The sequence below is a fragment of the Juglans regia genome, chromosome 10 (assembly GCF_001411555.2).
Source record: "Juglans regia cultivar Chandler chromosome 10, Walnut 2.0, whole genome shotgun sequence".
NCBI lineage: Eukaryota > Viridiplantae > Streptophyta > Magnoliopsida > Fagales > Juglandaceae > Juglans > Juglans regia.
Genome location: NC_049910.1, coordinates 9068090 through 9087744, shown reverse-complemented (window position 1 = coordinate 9087744; position 19655 = coordinate 9068090). Strand labels below are relative to the sequence as shown.

Sequence of the window (19655 nt, the reverse complement as noted above, 5' to 3'; positions counted from 1 at the left end):
AAAAAATACAAAATATAATATATTTGTGGTAATCATCAATTTCAGTGATCATATTAACGTGCTCAAGGAACTAGGAGTAAATGATATAAACCAGAAACATGAAGAGGAGTTCCCGAGATGGTTTGAAGAACGGGTAATGAAATTACATATGCATTACTCAATAACAAATGAAAAAATATTAATTTCAACTTTGATATAGTATATGCTTTACTCAATATGTAGGTTGTACAATTGCATGCGAATAATCCAAATGATATATCTGATGAACTGTATGCATTGGCGCGTGGCCCATCGAGACGCGCTGCTCGATATTCTGCATGTATTTCTCGGGGAAGTAGGTATCACACACTGGATCGAGATTGTTATAGGAAAACCCAAAATAGTGGTGTCCTAGTCGAAGGAAGTCATGATGGAGAAAATATTGATTTCTATGGGGTTATTGTCGATATAATTGGAATGAAATATTTGGGAGAGCTTGCGGTGTATCTGTTTAAGTGTGATTGGTGGGATTTAAGCAATCCTCGTACTGGAGTCCGTGATGATGAATATTTTTTGAGTGTTAATACATCAAAAAAATGGTATGAAGATGATCCTTTTATTTTGGCTTCTCAAGCATCTCAAATATTCTACTTAGATGACCCGAAGTTAGGAAATCAATGGCGAGTAGTTCAAAAATATTCTCCAAGAAATATATATGATGTTATCCCTCAGGTGGAAGGACAAGATGAAGAAGAAGATGACTCTTCTACTCAAGAAGCATACCAAGAGAGTCAACCCGCGATAAATTTGTTTGTGGATTTGAGCCAGTATGAGATGATTCCATTAAATAGAGAAGATATTGAGGCTGAAATTGTTGATGCGACAGTTGAGGAAAATGTTGAATCATCTGAAGTATCTACAGATGATGAGAGCGAATTGTCAAATGAAACTGATACAGATTCTGATTGACCAATTAAGTGTTAACATTCCACTTGATGACAAATATTTTACTTATTGAATGTATCAGTAGTTTAAAATTATGCCGCCAAAGAGGAAGGAAGTTCGCAACCCATCTCCACCTGTTCCTAGCTCTCCTTCAGACTCACCATTAGAGATTGATTCTACAGAACAAGGTAAAAATTTAATACTCATAAAAGTTATTAATTAAGGTCCTGTAATAGAAATATAAATGCAATTGATTACAATGTTATATTTTATAGAATCTACAGTACAATCTCGTCAAGGTCGAGGCACCACTAGAGGGGTGACGTTGGAAAAATATCGGAAGGTGGGTAAGATCAAGGTTAACATTCCTGACGAACATACTGGGGGCGAAGGACAACCAGCAGCTTGGCTTGCATCACATGTGGGTGCTCTTACACGAACTTACGCACCTTTGGCAACGACTTCATGGAAGAAAGTCCCCCAAGATGTTAAAGAGCTTATCAAGAAGCGTTGTTTGGTAATATTTAAAATATTGATTTAGTAGAATAAATTCCTATACTTTACTTAAATTTAGAATATTATAAATGATAATGTGTTTGTGACTATTTTTTTAAGGATGATTTCGAATTAAATTTTGGTCGGAGAGAGGAGCGTAAGACTGTGGAAGAGCTTATGGGTAATGCATTCCGCAAATATAAGGCGAGGTGTCATGAGCATTATAATAAGTTTGAGAAGAAGGAAGATGCACGCCAACATCCTTTCCAGGATGTCCGACCTTCTGAGTGGGAAAAACTTTGTGACATGTTTGAGGATCCATCATATCAGGTATAATGAAATTTAATTATTTTACTTGTCATATCTGTCATTTCGCTTCATAATATTTTCAATTTCTTTGCAGGAGCGAAGTTCTATAAACAAAACAAATAGATCAAAATTGAAGATTAATCATCATGCAGGCTCAAGATCTTTCCATCGTCTTTCTCAGAAATTGGTATTGCTATTTTTTTTATTGGATATAGTTAATTATTTGGACTCATCATAATGACTTTATATCTTTAACACATTTATTGTAGCAAGATTCAGATACTAATTATGATCTGACAAAATTATATGCTGCATCGCACACTGATCGTAATGGAGAGTGGACTCATCCTGATGCCCGTGAAAATTATGTAAGTTTTATAACCTGTTTGAATTAAATATATTAGAATATTTATGACGATATTAATTCTTTATCTTATATATGGCTAGGATAAAATGGTTGCCCTACGTGCTGAATCTGCGTCAGATCAAAATTCCTCAACAAGTGATATTGAGATTTTTACACAAGTCCTGGGTCAACGTTCAGGATATTTGAGGGGTTTGGGTCGTTGTGTAAAGCCTGGTCCCTCTTCCTCTTCTTCTGGGAATGCATCTATGACTTCTATAGCGCTAGAGAATGCGAATTCCAGAATCGAAGAATTGACTGCAAGACAGCATGAGTTAGAGGCTCAATTGGCAAAACAAGCAGATATGGAGATGCGCCTCAAACAACATGAAGAACAACAAGAAGAGTTCAGAAGACAGATGCAACTCCAAATGCAGCAGCTTATGCAACAGTACAGGCCTCCAAACAACTGATGGATTTTGGGATTATCTATTTATGTACGAACAATACCTGTCTCGACTGTTATTTATTTACTTTGCGCTTATTTTCACACTTTTGTGAGTGTTAAACAGTTTCTAATGTATTGTGGCAAATAGTATGAATGTCTATTTGGTTTTCTATTATTGATTTAAATTAAAGAGATATCGTTCGAACGAACGTAAAACGTTCGAACTCTATGTAACGACAATAGCGTTCGAACGTAGACAATACGTTCACGTTCGAACGATCACACAACGTTCGAACGTAAATAATTTCAGTCATGTTCGAACATATCCTATACCGTTCGAATTTATATAGCGCGTTCGACCTGACCATTTAACGTTCGAACACAAAGACAATTCATAACGTTCGAACGAATTCATGTGTGTTCGAACATATTTCGAACTCGTTCAAACAGGGTACTACTGTTCGAACTTAAAAATTTTCCCGTTCGAACTATTTTCTGGGACGAATTTAAACCGTGACGAAAAATTTTTTTCGTTCGAACGTGTTCGAACGGTTTCCTTCAATTTCGTCCCAAAAGAAATTTTTTGGGACGAAATGGTGATTTTCGTCCCAAAATACCTTTTGGCACAGTGATATTGGAACGACTTTGGGACGAATTTTTCTCGTCCCAAAAATTTTTACGGGACGAAATTGGGGTCTTTTGGGACGAAAATTTTCATCCCAAAATACCGTTTCTGTTGTAGTGGTCTCTTAAAATGGTTAGAACAGACACGAGAAGAAGACAAGGAAGATTTATTGGTATGATCAAGATGATTACAACATCATAAAGTGACGTTTAATTTTATTAAAATGTGCTATATAACATGCATCGATGGCCCCATGATTAGAGATGATATCTAATATGGCGTTGGCCTCTTGGCTCCATGCTATTTCTTGCACTATAAAATGGTTTGTCTCTGCATGTCTTAAAAAACTTACACAAACGATATTATAATAAAGAAAACTATCCTACTCGAGGCAGAACTAGTCCTGAATATAAACGTCCTAGTTTTGATTTAACCTAATGGTGACACATCATGTTTAACTGGTTTTGCATGATTAAATGAGATGCTTATCCACTTGGCCTATGCCATTTGGAAATTAGTGTTATAATTTTATAAAATCCCAATCATACATCGATTAGGCCGCCCCAATTTTTTTTTTATAGTATTCAGGACATTGAAGTTAACTCAAGCATGTTTTTATTCTTGTATGCAATTTCCAAGCCATGGATAAATACTCAGATATTGCCATGGATAAGTACTTAGATATTGTAGCTATAACAACAATATCTGAGTGAAACATGCCTATTATGGTTTGGGCGTGGACGATACTTGTGCTGGTTATGCTTGCTTATCTCCTGCGAGAATGGACATGGAAAAGGATGAACAAGACTAAAACACTACCTCCTGGTCCAAGAGGCTTGCCTATCTTCGGGAATCTTCATATGTTTGGGGAATTACCTCATCGAGATCTTCATCGACTAGCCCAAAAATATGGCCCTATCATGCACTTGCGCTTAGGATTTGTGCCCACCATTGTGGTCTCCTCCCCCCAAGTTGCTGAACTGTTTCTTAAAGCGCATGACCTTGTGTTTGCTAGTAGACCACCTAGTGAGGCTGCAAAGCACATGTCTTATGAGCAAAAGAACTTGTCCTTTTCTCCTTATGGTCCTTATTGGCGCAACATTCGCAAGATGTGCACCCTTGAATTGCTTAGCAACGTCAAAATCAATTCTTTCAGATCCATGAGGAAAGAAGAGCTTGGCCTACTGGTGAAGTTTATTGAAAAGGCTGGTTGTGATTGTATTGTTGTCGATCTCAGCGCCAAGATCTCATCCCTCAGCGCGGATATGAGTTGTCGTATGGTGTTTGGGAAGAAGTACATGGATAAGGATTTTGATGAGAGGGGATTCAAGGATGTAATTCAAGAGGGTATGCATCTAGGTGCTACTCCTAACCTTGGTGACTACATTCCTTATATTGGTCCCCTTGACCTTCAGGGGTTGAGGCGACGCATGAAGGTTATTAGTAAGATATTTGATGCTTTTTTTGAGAAAATTATCGACGATCATGTCCAATCCAAAGATGAAAATAAGATTAAGGACTTTGTTGATGTCATGCTAAGCTTCATGGGATCTGAAGACTCTGAGTACCGTGTTGAACGGTCCAATATCAAGGCCATACTCTTGGTAATCATTCATTGAACTTGTGTACTATTTGATTCAAATTTGTTGTTGATCACTTATTTCCAAACAATGATTTCATTACAGGACATGCTTGTAGGATCAATGGACACTACTGCAACAGCAATTGAGTGGACAATTTCAGAAGTCATCAAGCATCCAAGGGTAATGAAGAAACTTCAAAAGGAGCTGGAAGATGTAGTGGGCTTGGAGAGGATGGTAGAGGAATCAGATTTGGATAGGCTGGAATACTTGGACATGGTTGTAAAGGAAACCATGAGGCTACATCCAATAGCACCTCTATTGCTCCCTCATGAGGCCATGGAAGACATCACTATCCAAGGCTTCCACATCCCCAAAAAGTCTAGGTTGATAGTAAACATATGGGCAATTGGGCGAGACCCAAGTGTTTGGACTGATGCTGAGAAGTTCTTCCCAGAAAGGTTTGTTGGGAGTAGCATTGATCTCCGGGGACGTGACTTCCAACTTCTCCCATTCGGCTCCGGGAGAAGAGGCTGCCCGGGGTTACAGTTGGGTCTAACTGCGGTTCGGCTCGTTGTGGCACAGCTTGTTCATTGCTTTGATTGGGAGCTTCCTAATAACATGCTACCAACTGAATTGGACATGACTGAGGAGTTTGGCATTACAGTTCCTAGAGCTAAACATCTACTTGCTATTCCCCGTTGTCGCCTTCACAAATGAGAAAGAAGATCTCATTTCTTTGTCACTCTATTTTCATCTATATTTGCTGATTTCATGGTAATGCATGTCCCTGTTGCACTCATGTTATTAGAACTCTTCAAGATATATATGATGTTCCTTTGAGTCTGTGATTTGCTTTTGTGCAACTCATTGTAGTTTCCGTCCAATATGTAATCGAAAAGATATTCATAAAATAAGAGAAATATCATTGTATGTAAAATACTCTAGCCAGCATACACAAGCTAATCACAAGCATTTGTAACTCTTCTCAACAATAAATGGCAGTGAAGCATCCAAGAAGAATAGCTCTCCAGCCAACCCAAGTCAACATGAATACAACATGAAATAAATGGGTTTAAGTTTGATATAATTGAGTTCGAATTAAAATAGATCAACTCGATAAGACACGATTAATACATGAGTCAGTCCTCTTAAATCGAAATCAACCCATATAATTTGTTTAAGTTTTATTTAAAGATTACTATACTATATGTATGCTTATGTTTATTATTATTGGGATTGTAATATTGCATTTTATTATAAGTTAATATTTTTAAAAATATTGACATTTATTGTTGGTATTTAGTCACATTTCTTGGAGATATTAATTATAATGTGGCTACTAAAATTTGTAGATATTAATTTTCAAATAAAATTATGTCAATTAAGTCAAACGGGTTATACGAGTCAATTGAACTTCTTTACACGAAATGGGTCAATACGGATCGTGTCGTGTTAATCCAATCCTAATTGATTATTAAACAGATTATGCAGGTCTTGTTGTGTCATCTGTTATTATATGAGTTGTGTTAAGGCTTTAAGTTCAGGTCGATTTAATTAAGCAAATCGTGTTTGATTTAATCTATATAATAAAATACTCATGTCTTAAAACGACAAAAATACAATCTATAAATACAAAGTATTCCCTATTTTATTAAAAACTCAACGCTTCTCTTGCTTAACGAATGGCATGAAGAAGCTGTTGGGAGCTCGACAATAAGAGCAACATGCATACAACAGATGTTTGCCTAGTTATAGAAATGACATACAAATAAAAATAAATAAAGAGAGATACAAAGATTTGCATGGTTTTACATAAAAGCATACGTCTATGGATTGTTTGGGGATAAAATTCACTATGATTGATGATTTTACGATCTCTCATGGCCTTACATATCGCTAAATATAATGGAGAAATTTAGGATTTCAGGAGATTGAAAACGATGCTTCCTTTGACTGAACATCCTTTGAAATCGTTGTGTATGGTGGAGTCTATACGTAGGAAGCCTCTGTAGATTTGTGGATATCTCCTCCTTATAAAGAGGTCTATTTCCTTGGAATGATTGAGTTTATCTTACATTGTGAACCCCTTTCCTTTTAGAAGTCTAAGTCTATTTCTTTCTAGGAATCTGAGTTTCTTTCCTTCTAGGAATTTAAGTCTCTTTCTTTTTAGGAGTCTGAGTCAACTTACTTTATCTCTTCTTAGCCTTATCTATTGGCTTGATTTTCAAGCTTTATCACAAGGTAAATTATAGGATGTTGATTTGACCCCAAACAGATGCCCGCGATTCTTAAGATCGACTTGCTCACAACAAGAAGGCCTTGAGAATCTTCAAGTCAATAATCTGCAAATAAAATAAACTTTGAAACTTGGTCCCTGGCTTTTTGTTTGTTTCATGCCAAGTAGTGAAGAGCTCACCTTGGAGATATATGCGGGAGATGTGCTCGACTGCGTTAGGTGCAAGCGCGGATCACAACTTGGGCAGGAGATGTACTCGCTTGCACTAGGTGCGATAGTAGAGCTCGACTTGGGCGGGAGATATACTTGACCGTATTAGGTGCAAGCGCGGAGCTTGGCTTCAACGGAAGATGTACTTGACCGCATTAGGTGCGAGTGCGGATCTTGACTTTTGCGGTAGATGTACTCGACCGTATTAGGTGCAAGGGCGAAGCTTGACTTTGGCGGGAGATGTACTTCTCCGCATTAAGTGCCAGGACGGAGCTCGACTTTGAGTTTGTTTATTTGTGTGAATGTTTACTTGACAGACTGTTTATTCTCGGCGAAGAGTGCATATTTTCATGATTAGTTTTTGCTATTTGTTTTCCATGATTGGTTACATGTGACCTTTTATCGTCAACAAAGAGTGTTTATTTTTGTGATCATTTTTGCTATTGTTGGTAGTAGTGGACTCTCCGTCCATTGGTGTAAATTGTTCTTAGTGTTCTCGTTTTGCTGTTGGTGTTTGTTGGTAGTAACCCACACTAAGTGGTCAAAGAGCCTGTCGACTCCTAGATCCATCTTAAGCAGTTGTCTAGCCCATCGATTCATTCCCGAAGGTAACCTATGCGAGGCGGTTGTGGAGCTTGAAGGCTTATTCTCAGAGGAAACCCACTGGCGGCGATTGTGGCATGAGTGTAAACACTCGGTATATGCTACAGAAGATGTTGTGGTTGTATTGCTGTCCAAGTGAGAGAGATTACGTATTGTAGAGACTTGACAGCTTGTTAGGCTCCTGGGAGGTCGGGTGGTCCATGATCTTTCCTGCATGTTGACTCATCACGAGGGAGGTTGGATAGTCGAGTGACTTGTCCCGCCTATTGACTCTAGCGAGATATGAGTAAGGTCGGGCAGTCCTTGACTTTTCTCACCTATTAGTTCATCATGAGGGAGGTCAAGCAATCTGATGACTTGTCCTACCTCTTGATCCTCGGCGAGAGATAGGTAAGGTCCGACAGTCCTTGACCTTTCCCGCATGTTGACTTGTCATGAGGGAGGTCGAACAGTTTGATGACTTGTCCAGCCTCTTGATCCTTGACGACGTATGAGTAAGGTCAGGCGGTCCTTGACCTTTTCCACCAATTGGCTCGTCACGAGTGAGGTCGGGCAATCTAATGACTTATCCTGCCTCTTGATCCTTGGTGAGAGATAAGTAAGGTCGAGCATTCCTTAACCTTTCTCGCCTATTGGCCCGTCACGAGGGAGATTGGACAGTCTCGCCTCTTGATCCTCGGTGAGAGATAAGGTTGGGTGGTCCTTAACCTTTCCCACCTATTGGCTCGCCATGAGGGAGGTGAGGCAATCCGATGACTTGTCCCGCCTCTTGATCCTCAGTTAGAGATAAGTAAGGTCAGGTGGTCCTTGACCTTTCCCGCTAGTTGGCTCTTCACAAGGGAGGCCAAACCGTCTAATGACTTGTCCCACCTATTGATCCTCGACGAGAGATAAGTAAGGTCGGCCGATCCTTGACTGTGCTAAAAATGCAAATCCAGATAGTGTAGATAATCTAAATCACAAATGTGAGATTTGCAAACCTGAATCGCTTTGCTAGAGCATGGCGAAGGTTTGTGGTGCATCGATGAGGCCCGGAGGCAATCATGCTTCAATTATGAAGGTCCAGGGAGCCCACGATATCGAGCAATCTTTTCTAATGAAAACAAATTAAAAAGCCTGTGCTGCGCCTAGGAGGGGCTATGTAGCCGGTGTTTCGTGTCACACGAGCGATTTCCCAAGAAATATATTCCTTGAGCTTGTGACCACTCGGATTCTTGTGGAACCTCGATGAGTTTTGGCGGAAAAAATATCCAAAAACCAAATTTTTTAATAGAAAATAAAATTAAAATATCAAGTTTGAAAAAGACAAACCCGTGAGATTTAGTTGTTACTTTCGATTCTCCCTTGACTAAAATTGTTAGCTACTAAATGATTTTTGCACGGAGAAATTACCAGTCTTTGAGCTCTTTTGTAACGATGACAATTTTTTGTCCATCTTGGATTGATTTTTTTTTCTTTTTACAATCGAATTTGAGCAAGCAGCTAAGTGTGGCGAGAGAGACTTTCTGTGGGTGAGTAAAATATTTTGGGTGAGAGGGCAAGAAACTTACAGTGGGTGAAGCAACCTCCTCCATGGCGAGCAAACTCTTTGTGAGTGAGCAACTCATTGGACTGAAATGTGGCGAGGTAACACAGTATGACTGGAGTTTTGTGTAGCGGGCACAACCTTTTGTGGCATGGAAAGATGCTGCACGAAGTGAGGCTGGCAAGAGGTTGACCGTTGGGATGGCGATGAGATGTTGGTGAGTTTTTTGCCGGATGTGTGAGCTGCTCGTTGGTCGAGCAAAGGTGGGTTATTGCCCACCATGAGTGTGATACCACGTATTTACGTGTATTTTAACTAAGTAAATTATTGCATTTATTAAGATTATGAACTTTCTTGTTTTAAATTTCAAATGATTTACATTATATTATTTTAAGATTTTTAATTGTTAATTCAATGTTTTCTTATTAATAATTATTATTTATTATTTAAATCGTTCTTTAATTTAAATTAGTTATTTGTGGGTTTTAAAATTTATTTTGTTGTTGGATTTAATTATTTTATTTTACTTAGTTTTTGTGTTTGAATTATTTTATTTTACTTGCTGTTTTGAAATCGTTTCCGTTGGATCATTTTTGTGACCCAAGATGTGAGGATTGGACCTCATTTCTTTATCTCACTTTTTCTTTTCTCCTTTTTCTTTTCTTCTTCTTTTCTTTTTCTCCTCTCTCTCTCTCCTCTCCCGTGCACTGTGCTATCTCTCTCCCTCTCTCTCCCTGTGCATTGCTTCTCCTCCACCCAGCCACCGTCGCGCGCTGCCGTGTGCCTCACCTCCCAGCCCACCTTCTTCCCCACCCACCGGCGACCCCACCCCTGTGTTTTCAGCCCCTCCAACGCCGTGAAACTCCCCCATGCGCAGCTTCAAGCCTCACGGCTTTTGGTGCTCGCGCGCCGCCTTCGCGCCACCGCTGGCCACCACCTTTTCACCACACCATCCTCGACCTCCCAGCTACCTAATGCACCAATCCTTGGCTCTAATTTGCCACCGATGAAGCCCATCTATCTCCATCTCCGATTTGAGCATTTTGGCCTTCAACCACCATTTACGCCACCACCCACGGCCAACAACCATCACCATTGGCTTCATCGACATCCCTAAGTCATTCCCTATCAATCTCGGGTCTTCATTTGTACTAATTCAAAAGTGAGTTTTTGAGACCCAAGGTCATAGTGCATTTGGCACTGTTTTGTTGATGTGCCGCCACTTCTAGCACCTACGTGATCTTTCAAAAATTATATTATAGCATTGTAAGTATTTTTTCAAAGAACTTTCATGATTTAAATGTATTTTTGTACTAACTCATTATACTGTGATTTGATTGGTTTTGTCAGACTAAGTTCGAGGAGTAAGGGGGTCGGTTAGATTGGACGATGGAGTTGTTTGTGTGATTGAGTTATGCTATGAGATTTGTTGGCTGTTTTATATATGGGTGTTTTTGAGTTTGACGTTGGTCATGGTGGATATTGATAATTTTAGAAAGTGATGATATATTTTAGAATTATGAGAGTTTAAGTTTTAAGGAATTCAAATAGGCTATTTTAGAAGTTTAGGCTTAAATATCGAAATATGTTATTGATTAAAAACTTATGAAAATTACGTGATTATTTTTATAGGTGATGATTTATAGTCGACTCGATATTTTTGGAGGAAAATTCTGAAAAGCTAAGTTGTCCAGGTAAGTGGGGTTCCTATGCATGTAATATGAAATGATTTGGATATGTTTTTGATCAAATGGAAATGATATGAATATGTTTCACATGTGTTTTGATATGATATAGATATGATAAAACTTTGGCATACTTATATGTCCTGAATCTGATTCTGAATATGGTTCTGATATGATACTGGTTCACGTGATATGGTTGGTACCAACATGATATGATATGATATGAGTGCACACACTTTGGAAACAAAGTGGTCTTTTTACGTATTATTTCCTGTGTGCACACTCGGGGCTCCGAGATTGAAAAAGGGGAAGTCCACCATATGACACTGTCTGGTTTGGCCACCGGGAATAGCACAACCCTACCACAGAGGTTAAACATGGTATATGATATGATACGATATGATATGATAAGATGAAGATGTTCAGTTATGTTATGCCAAAGAGTTTTTTAATATGAAATGGATATTTAAATATGAATAGTTGATTTTGAGTATGAAAAAATTGAAAAGTCGCTCTAATTTTCTGATAACATGTTTTTCTGAGATCTGCATATAAAAATAAAATATTTTGTTTCTGCATACTGAACTTTCTGAAAATGCTCATGTTTACATACTAATATATATTCTCTGTTTACTGAGTTGTTGATAACTCGCCCTTTATCTCCACAATATTTTTCAGATGATTTGAATGTTCCAGTTGAGAATCAAGAATATGGAGCATGGGTGAGAGGAGTTAAGATTGATGATTTAAGCATAGAAGGTTTATATGGTTATTGAGGATTTTCATTCAGTAAACTTGTTGTGCTCTGATGATGTGATTTGTTGGGAGGTTGATATTTATATTAAGATTTTGTATTGTCTTAGAATAGTTATTCTGGAGTAATTGATGTAAATAAATGAGTATTTTGTGCGATAAAGAAAAATTAGAGTACGTACTATGTGGATGAAAAATGATTTTTAAGTGATATGAGTTAACTCTTCAAACCCTCGGAGACGGGGCGTTACAATGAGGGTGGCGAGACGCTGGTGAGTTGTTGAGCCATGGTGAAGAGCTTTCATGGTGAGCAGCTTCTCGGCCTCTGTGCAAGCCTAGCGGTGGAAGAATGTCTGCCAACAGTTTCTGTCCCCTCTCATGGCAGGACTGTTGGTACAGTGCTACTACTTGGGCGGTACTGTTTCTGCCGATGCCAATCTAGCACGAGTTGGCTACTTACCTCCGTTCTGCTCACAGTTGGCTTGTCCTGGGCACGTCGCGAGTGGGGAGTGCCACGACGGGCGGAGCTATGGTGGTAGAGGACCACAACACTAGTGACAGAGGTCGCTGGCCAATCATGTGGTGGTTAGTGAAGGCCTCCTAGCGAGTTGTCGCGGGTCGCGCTGCCCAAATCTCGCGCACAAATAGTCTGTCTGCCTCCGTTTGTAGGATTTGGGCATACCACCGAGCAGAAAGCACTACGCCGACGACAAAAAGCACAGACAGCCATGTGGTGGCCGCTGGCAGCTTCACTTAGCCCATGGGTTGCTGGTGGAAACTTTTCATGTTGTTTCAGAGCTTGCATCGGCGAGAAACAGGCAGGAAATCTCCTGTTGGTTCCTTCTGGTTCTACGACTGGGTGGCCAACCTTGCCCATCACCGAGTAGAGGAAGTGCCGGGCCCTCGTGCCCGCCGACTAAGGCCACTGGGTGCATGGTGTGTCATTCCCATTGTGCATGCACTGCATGGCACGCACAGAGGGTGCCTTACATGCACAATGCATGTCAGGTGCACAATTCATGTCCCACTTGCTCAATTCATGCCTTACATGCACAGTACAACCATACATTCTGCACATGCCCCATTGTCTTTTCCTTCTTTCTTTTGCAGGTGTTAGTAAAATAAAAATAACAGGTAAAAAGTGAAAAAATTTATCTGAACTGTTTTGGATGGTCTCGTGAGTCAGAGAATATCCTTCTCCCAATTTTGGTTTAAAGAATTAGTCGATCCCACAGACGGCGCCAATTGTTAATGCGTAAATTTGCACAACAGATTAGAAGAGAGGAAAAAATAATTCCTAATTCATGATAATGATTCGAGCTTCGATACGGTGCACTTCACGTTCATCCATATAATAAATAATAAATATGCAAATAAAAATAAAGAAAGAAAGACACAAAAATTTACATGGTTCGACATAAAAACCTACGTCCACGAGTTGTTTGGGGGAAAAATCTACTATGATTTGTGATTTTACAGTCTCTCAGGGTCTCAAATATCGCTCAATACAATGGAGAAATTTAAGATTTCTGGAGGTTGAAAATAATGCCTCCCTTGAGAGAAGATCATTTAGAATCATTATGTGAGGTGGAGTTTGAATGTAGGAAGCCTATGTAGATTTATTGATATCTCCTCCTTATATAGAGGTCAATTTTCTTAGAATGATTGAGTCTAACTTGCCTTGTGAACCCCTTTCTTTTAAAAGTTTTAGTCTCTTTTCTTTTAGGAGTCTGAGTCTCTATAATTTAGGAATCTGAGTCAACTTACCTTATCTCTTCTTAGCCCTACCTCTTGGCTTCATTTTCGGCTTTATCTCGGGATAAATTATAGGACATTGATTTGACCCCCAACACTTATATATTCTTTTTATATGAAACATCAACTTCTCTTTAGTGAAATGAAACATTACAACTATTTGTCAACCCAAATTGGCTACCGAATACATGTTGGAAAACTATCCCACCAAACATTAATATCTTGAACATTACAAGCAAACCTTGCAAGTTTATGAGATACTACATTTGATTCTCTAAAAGCATGAAGGATTGAACAACTTGGAAAGTTGTTCATGAGGTGTTGAATATCTTTGGCAATATGACCCATCATTGTAGAGGAATCTGTTTGATCTTGAATATCCTTTACCACCATTAGAGAATCACTCTCAATTTGTAACTCTTGTAAACCCAATGGAGTGCACAGCTAAGGGCCCCTCAACACTGCAGTAAGTTGAATCTCATAGGAATCAATCACTGCCAATTCTCTCTTTGAGCAAGCCATAAGCACTTCATCCTTACTATCTCTTAATATTACTCCCACTCCTGCTATTCCTGCTTCATGAAAAACAGCTCCATCAACATTCAGCTTAACTACATCAATAGGTGGAGGCATCCATTTTGTAAATCTTGTAACTGTGTTTGAATGTTCTGTTTTAACAGAGTTGCAAAATTTTTGCATTGAAAGTGCCTGTGTAATCACCCAATCTGGACTGAGTTGTTTTTCCTCATAAGTCCATTGATTTTTCTTATACCAGCAGTTCCAAGCAATGAGCAACATCATTTCCAAATCTGCTTTTGTTTTGCCTTCTTGATTTAATCTTAGATATTCCCAAAATAGCAACTATGAGTCTGCAGCTTGCAAGCAAGGAAAGTGAAGGCATGAAGAGTATTCTCTGGTTCTTTTAAACATAATCTGCATACATCCTCTTCCACAGATCTTCTTTGTTTCAAATTCACCATGGTTGGTAAACCCTCCACACAAGCCCTCCATGAAAAGACTTTCACCTTATTTGGAATACTCAAACTCCAAATGAATTTCCATAGCTTATTTTGACTGTTAGTATTCGAAGATTCTGCATGGTCTTCTCCCCTCTTCATAGTTGTCAATAGTCTACTCTTCAAGAATAATTCCCTTTCCTCTCCATGGTCCAAGTCAAACTATCTTCATGCTGTTCAGAACATAATACCATTTTGAGGAATGCATCTGCAGCAGTAGGTGGCATTAAACTTCTTACTTTGAAGAAATCCCACCATCTAGTTTGTGAATCAATCACTGAGACCACTTTTGCACCAGCATCCTCAATGACATCCTCATTCACAGAACTTCTTAATTCTTTAAAACCTAGAGTCCAAGAATCATTCCAAATTTCAACACTTCTTCCATTGCCAACCCTCCATTTGCAACTGTGTGATAGTTTGTCCTTAACTGACCATATACCTTACCATGCATAGGAATTGTTATGTCCCTTCTTTGAATCCAAGAACCTGCTATTTGAAAAGTACTTAGCCTTATAAACCTTATAAAACAGACTATCTTTAATATGCATAAGTCTCCATCCTTGTTTAGCTAACAAGGTATCATTGAAAATTCTGAGATCCTTGAAACCCATACCCCTTTTGCTCTTTCATTCGCACATCCTCTTCCAACTAATCCAATGGATTCTTTTCTCTTCTTTTTTCTGACCACCCCAAAAACTTGCCATCGTTTGCTTAAGCTCATTACACAAAGAAGAAGACAGCTTAAAACAACTCATAGAATAGGATGGTATTGATAAAGCCACTACCTTGATTAGTATTTCTTTTCCTCCTTGAGACAAGAGTTTATCCTTCAAATTCTTCAGTTTAAGCCAAACTTTATGCTTAATATCAGAAAAAGCATAAGACTTAGCTCTTCCAATCATTGGTGGGAGTCCTGAATATCTTTCATACTATTCAAAACTTTGTATCCCCCAAAATTGTAGCAAATATGTCATTCTTTCATTAGACACATTCCCACTAAAAATCACTGTTGTTTTGTCTCTATTTATTTTCTGCCCAGAAGCAAATTCATGAACTTGTAAAAGCTCATGCACTGCCATATTTTCATTGAGGTTAGCCTTACAAAATAAAACACTATCATCAGAAAACAAAATATGATTTACTAAAGGGGCCCCTTGACATACTTTAATCCCACTAATCTGTCTTCTTTCAGTAGCCTTATTCAAAAGAGTAATGAGGCCTTCAGTACACAGCAGAAATAAGTATGGGGACAAAGGATCTCCTTGCCTCACACCTCTTGTTGGATAAATTGGTCCCTTTGGCTCACCATTTATGAGAATAGAGAAACTCACTGACCTAACACAAAACATTACCATATCAATCCACTTACTAGCAAATCCCATCTACTTCATCACCTCCTCCAAATAATTCCATTCTATCCTATCATAGACTTTGCTCATGTCAAGCTTGAAGGACATGAACCCTTCTTTTCCAACCTTCTTATTCCTCAGGTAATGGACCATTTCATATGCCACTATTATGTTATAAAAAAAAAAGTTGTTTGAGACTTTGAGATAACATTAGGTAAAATCTTTTTAAGCTTATTAGCTAAGACTTTGGAAATTATTTTATAAACCACATTGCAAAGACTAATAGGTCTATGGTGATCACGCATTCCTTTTTCCATAACAGAACCAATCCACCACTAAGCCCCTCACTTGCCACTGCCATGCAACCATAATAGTCCAACTAATAGTTAATTTTCTCCATATGCTTAACAGTCGACTTAGTCTCATAAAAAATAACACATCGGGATCTTCCTTCCTAACAAGGTCACGAAGGGCTTGAACTCCTCGTAGATTCCCAAGCCCATGAGAGTTCCAACTTATGATTTTCATTGCTTCAGGCGGGGTTGACTTGCAGCCTACATCGATATCTTCATATTTTGTTTTGAACTGCCTGTGACCCTTTTATACTTCTTAACAGGTAGAACTGACTCCTCCTCCACATCAATAAGATCCATTTTCCTCTTCTGATTATAGCATGACTTGTTCCCAGCTTGTTCCCCTTAATTACCCCTTTGCTTTCTTTGCCATGTTTTCCTTGTCACTGTGCTACCAGGTAGTGATGAATTAGATGTAGACACAATACATGGGCTGTTAACTTGGGTTACCTGCACCAGCTCAGCATTGTTTGGCCCACTCATAACTTGAATCAGAGGCCCATCCAAAGAGGTATCTTTGTCTGCTACAACCTTCTCTACAGTTGGTGTTTCCATATTAAAACCAGAATTAAAAACCACCCTTACTTCATGCAACGCATCTTTCTTCCCTAATAGGCCATCAGTTACCAAATTTGACTTCATAGTCTCTTTCTTCCTTAAAGATTCAACAATTACCATATTTGATCCCTGATTCTCTCTGCTATCATAACCTGGACAGTAATCCTTAGCCGTTACAGCCTCTTTTGCAGCCTGAATGCGCTCCCCTTTCTCAGCAAGATTCTCTCTAGCCTTCATTGAATTATTAATATGGTCTTCTTCCTTCTTAGCTCGAAGGTTCACATTTGCTACTGCTCCTCCCATACGCAGCCATGAACCAAGAGGTAATGAATCCTCAGTATACTTAGCTTGGGATCCATAAACTGATACAGTCTTTGTGAATATGACCCAACATATAACAAAAATTTGGAAGACCTTCGTAAACAAAACGTACCCAACAAGAACCCTGAGATCCCAAGCTAATACATTTGCCACACATCAAAGGCTTTGTGATATCTACAGTAACCTTAACATGTATGTATTCTCCCCATGCAACAGCATCACATTCAAAATCTACCTCATCCACCTTCCCAATACTGCTACCAATTAATCTAGCAACCTTCTCACAAATTACATGGAGAGGCAAATCATATAACCGACTCCAGAAAGGAGTCTCAACAATGTTAATGTTACTAACCTGAAGATCTCCATCAAACTGTTTCAACAAGACCAAGGACTTATCAAAAGCTAGCCAAGGCCCTTCTCGCAATACGCGTTCCTTATCTCTATCATCTTCAAATTCAGCCAACATCATTTCGGAACCAAAGTTTTTGAAAGAAAGCTTTTTGACTGGCCTCCATATGCTCTTCAAAGTGTGCTTAAAAGCTTCCCTATTGTAGCCCTTCTCAGACAGCAACGTGACAAAAAGACAATACTCCCTTCTGCTCTTGCACTCTTCTATCAAAGAATCTTCTACCAATAGTTGCTCCAGCTCCGTCTCTGATATTGACAACCTCTTACAAAGGTCGTCTATTGACTCTCTCGAGAGCGAATATGTACCAACGACACTTATATTTCATTGCACATGACTTTATGAAATTGTGATAGTAATTTTACGTGACATATAGATTTCTAAATATGGAAAGTTACTGTTCATTTCAAAATATTTTTAAAAATATTTTATTTGATTAACAAAAGAAACTCTTCATCTAATCATCTATATTTCCTCTTATAGTCATATTTGTTATAATTGAAACTTGACATAAATGTGACCAATTGAGATGATCTATTTTTTTCTTAAATTTGACCATTTTTAAAAAAATATTATTGTTACAAAAATATTGATTTTGAAAACATTACCGTTTGAATAGATAAATAATTTTAAAAATCTTGTTTCAAATAAAACGTCGAAAACACCAGCATAACAAATAATTTTTTAAGTACGAAGATAATATTTGAATAATTCTGGTTTTAGTTCCCTCTCTCTGTTTCTGGTTTGGCATATAATATTTGAATAATTCTATTTAGCATTGCACACATTATATAATATACTTTTTTTAATTTTTTTTTCTAATAACAAGTATGTGTTATATAGATGATAAGTTAAAGTTTGACGGGAATAAAATAAAATAAAAAACTAAAATATCTATAATGTGTAGTGCGGGATGATAAGTAGCATAATCCATAATATTTTTTCGCACAACGAGGGGGTACAAAGCACAACAGTAATGTTCGATCGTTCTCGCTTTGGAATGAATGAATGTGGGTTTTCCATTTTCATGGAATCTGAAATCATGTGAGGATTTTGCTACTCTGAATCTTGCTTCATATGAGAGCCTCTGTTTGGTGCAGGATACAAAGATATGTTGAGTGTGCAGCCTTGGTTCCTTCTTCACGTGGGGAAGAAAGAAATTTGCTCTATAATTGAAGCCGTTAAATCCATATGTTGTCTTTATGCTAAGAAGTACAAGTTTAATCAATGAAATCACTTCTCATATAAAAGTTTAAAAGTCGATGGAAATAAAAATAAATAAATTTATATTTTATCTTGACATAATTGATATGTCGTTTGAGTTTATTTCCTTGCATTTCACGTTCACAATATATTGCAATATTCTTGGCCAAATCTTCTTCCCAAGATGCGTTGCTTTGTCTAACCAATGTCGTGGTATGAGCACAAGATTGAAAAAAAAAATTGCATAGCCAACTCCGCATATATATATATATAAAGGTGTATTTCGATCCGTCATTTAAATTTTTTTATTATAAATATCGATCTCATCTTTTATATATACTTCTTGACGATCCTGAAATCTTTATTTGTCACGACACCCCTACCTGGAGGTTAGGCTGGACTAGATTTCACAGCTTTTTTTTTTTTTTCTTTTTTTGTGATTTATGCTTTGGTTGTGGTTGAATTTAGTCTTTGTTTGGTTTATCATTTTTGTTCCTTTTTTGTGTGCTGTTACTGATTGGTTCCTTTCGGACATTCTCGGCTTGAACTTTTCTATCCAACCTTCGATTATTGAAGGGTACAAGAGCATCCTCTTTTGTCCAAGATTTCTCTCTCTAGGAGATCTAAACTGGGCAAGTATTATTTCTCTTCTTCCATTATCTCAGATGGAAATGACGACTTTTCTTAGAGGTGTTTTTTATTCTTGCATGTGTGTTGAAATCAAGCATTTGTTTTCCTTTTGAGATTTTATTTTTCTTTTCTTGCGTTATTATCTGATATTGGAGCACAGATTGACTGCGGTTTTTTTTTTTTTTTTTTCCTTGCATTAAAAGAAATACTTCTCAAAGTTGTGCTCCAAGTTGTGCTCCAAGCCATTCCAACCTATGCTATGGGGATCTTCCTTCTGCCAACATCCATCACTAGGAAACTGAATCAACTCCTTAAGAAA

General features: G+C 38.1%; 1 protein-coding gene across 1 annotated transcript; it reads left to right on the top strand.

Moving 5' to 3' along the window:
* The first annotated feature begins 3869 nt into the window (after positions 1–3869).
* Positions 3870–5444, top strand: LOC109012814 (cytochrome P450 71AU50-like). The gene is made up of 2 exons (XM_018994633.2): positions 3870–4748; positions 4830–5444. The coding sequence occupies exons 1-2, from the start codon at positions 3870–3872 to the stop codon at positions 5442–5444; spliced, it is 1494 nt and encodes a 497-aa protein (XP_018850178.2).
* Positions 5445–19655: the final 14211 nt, after the last annotated feature.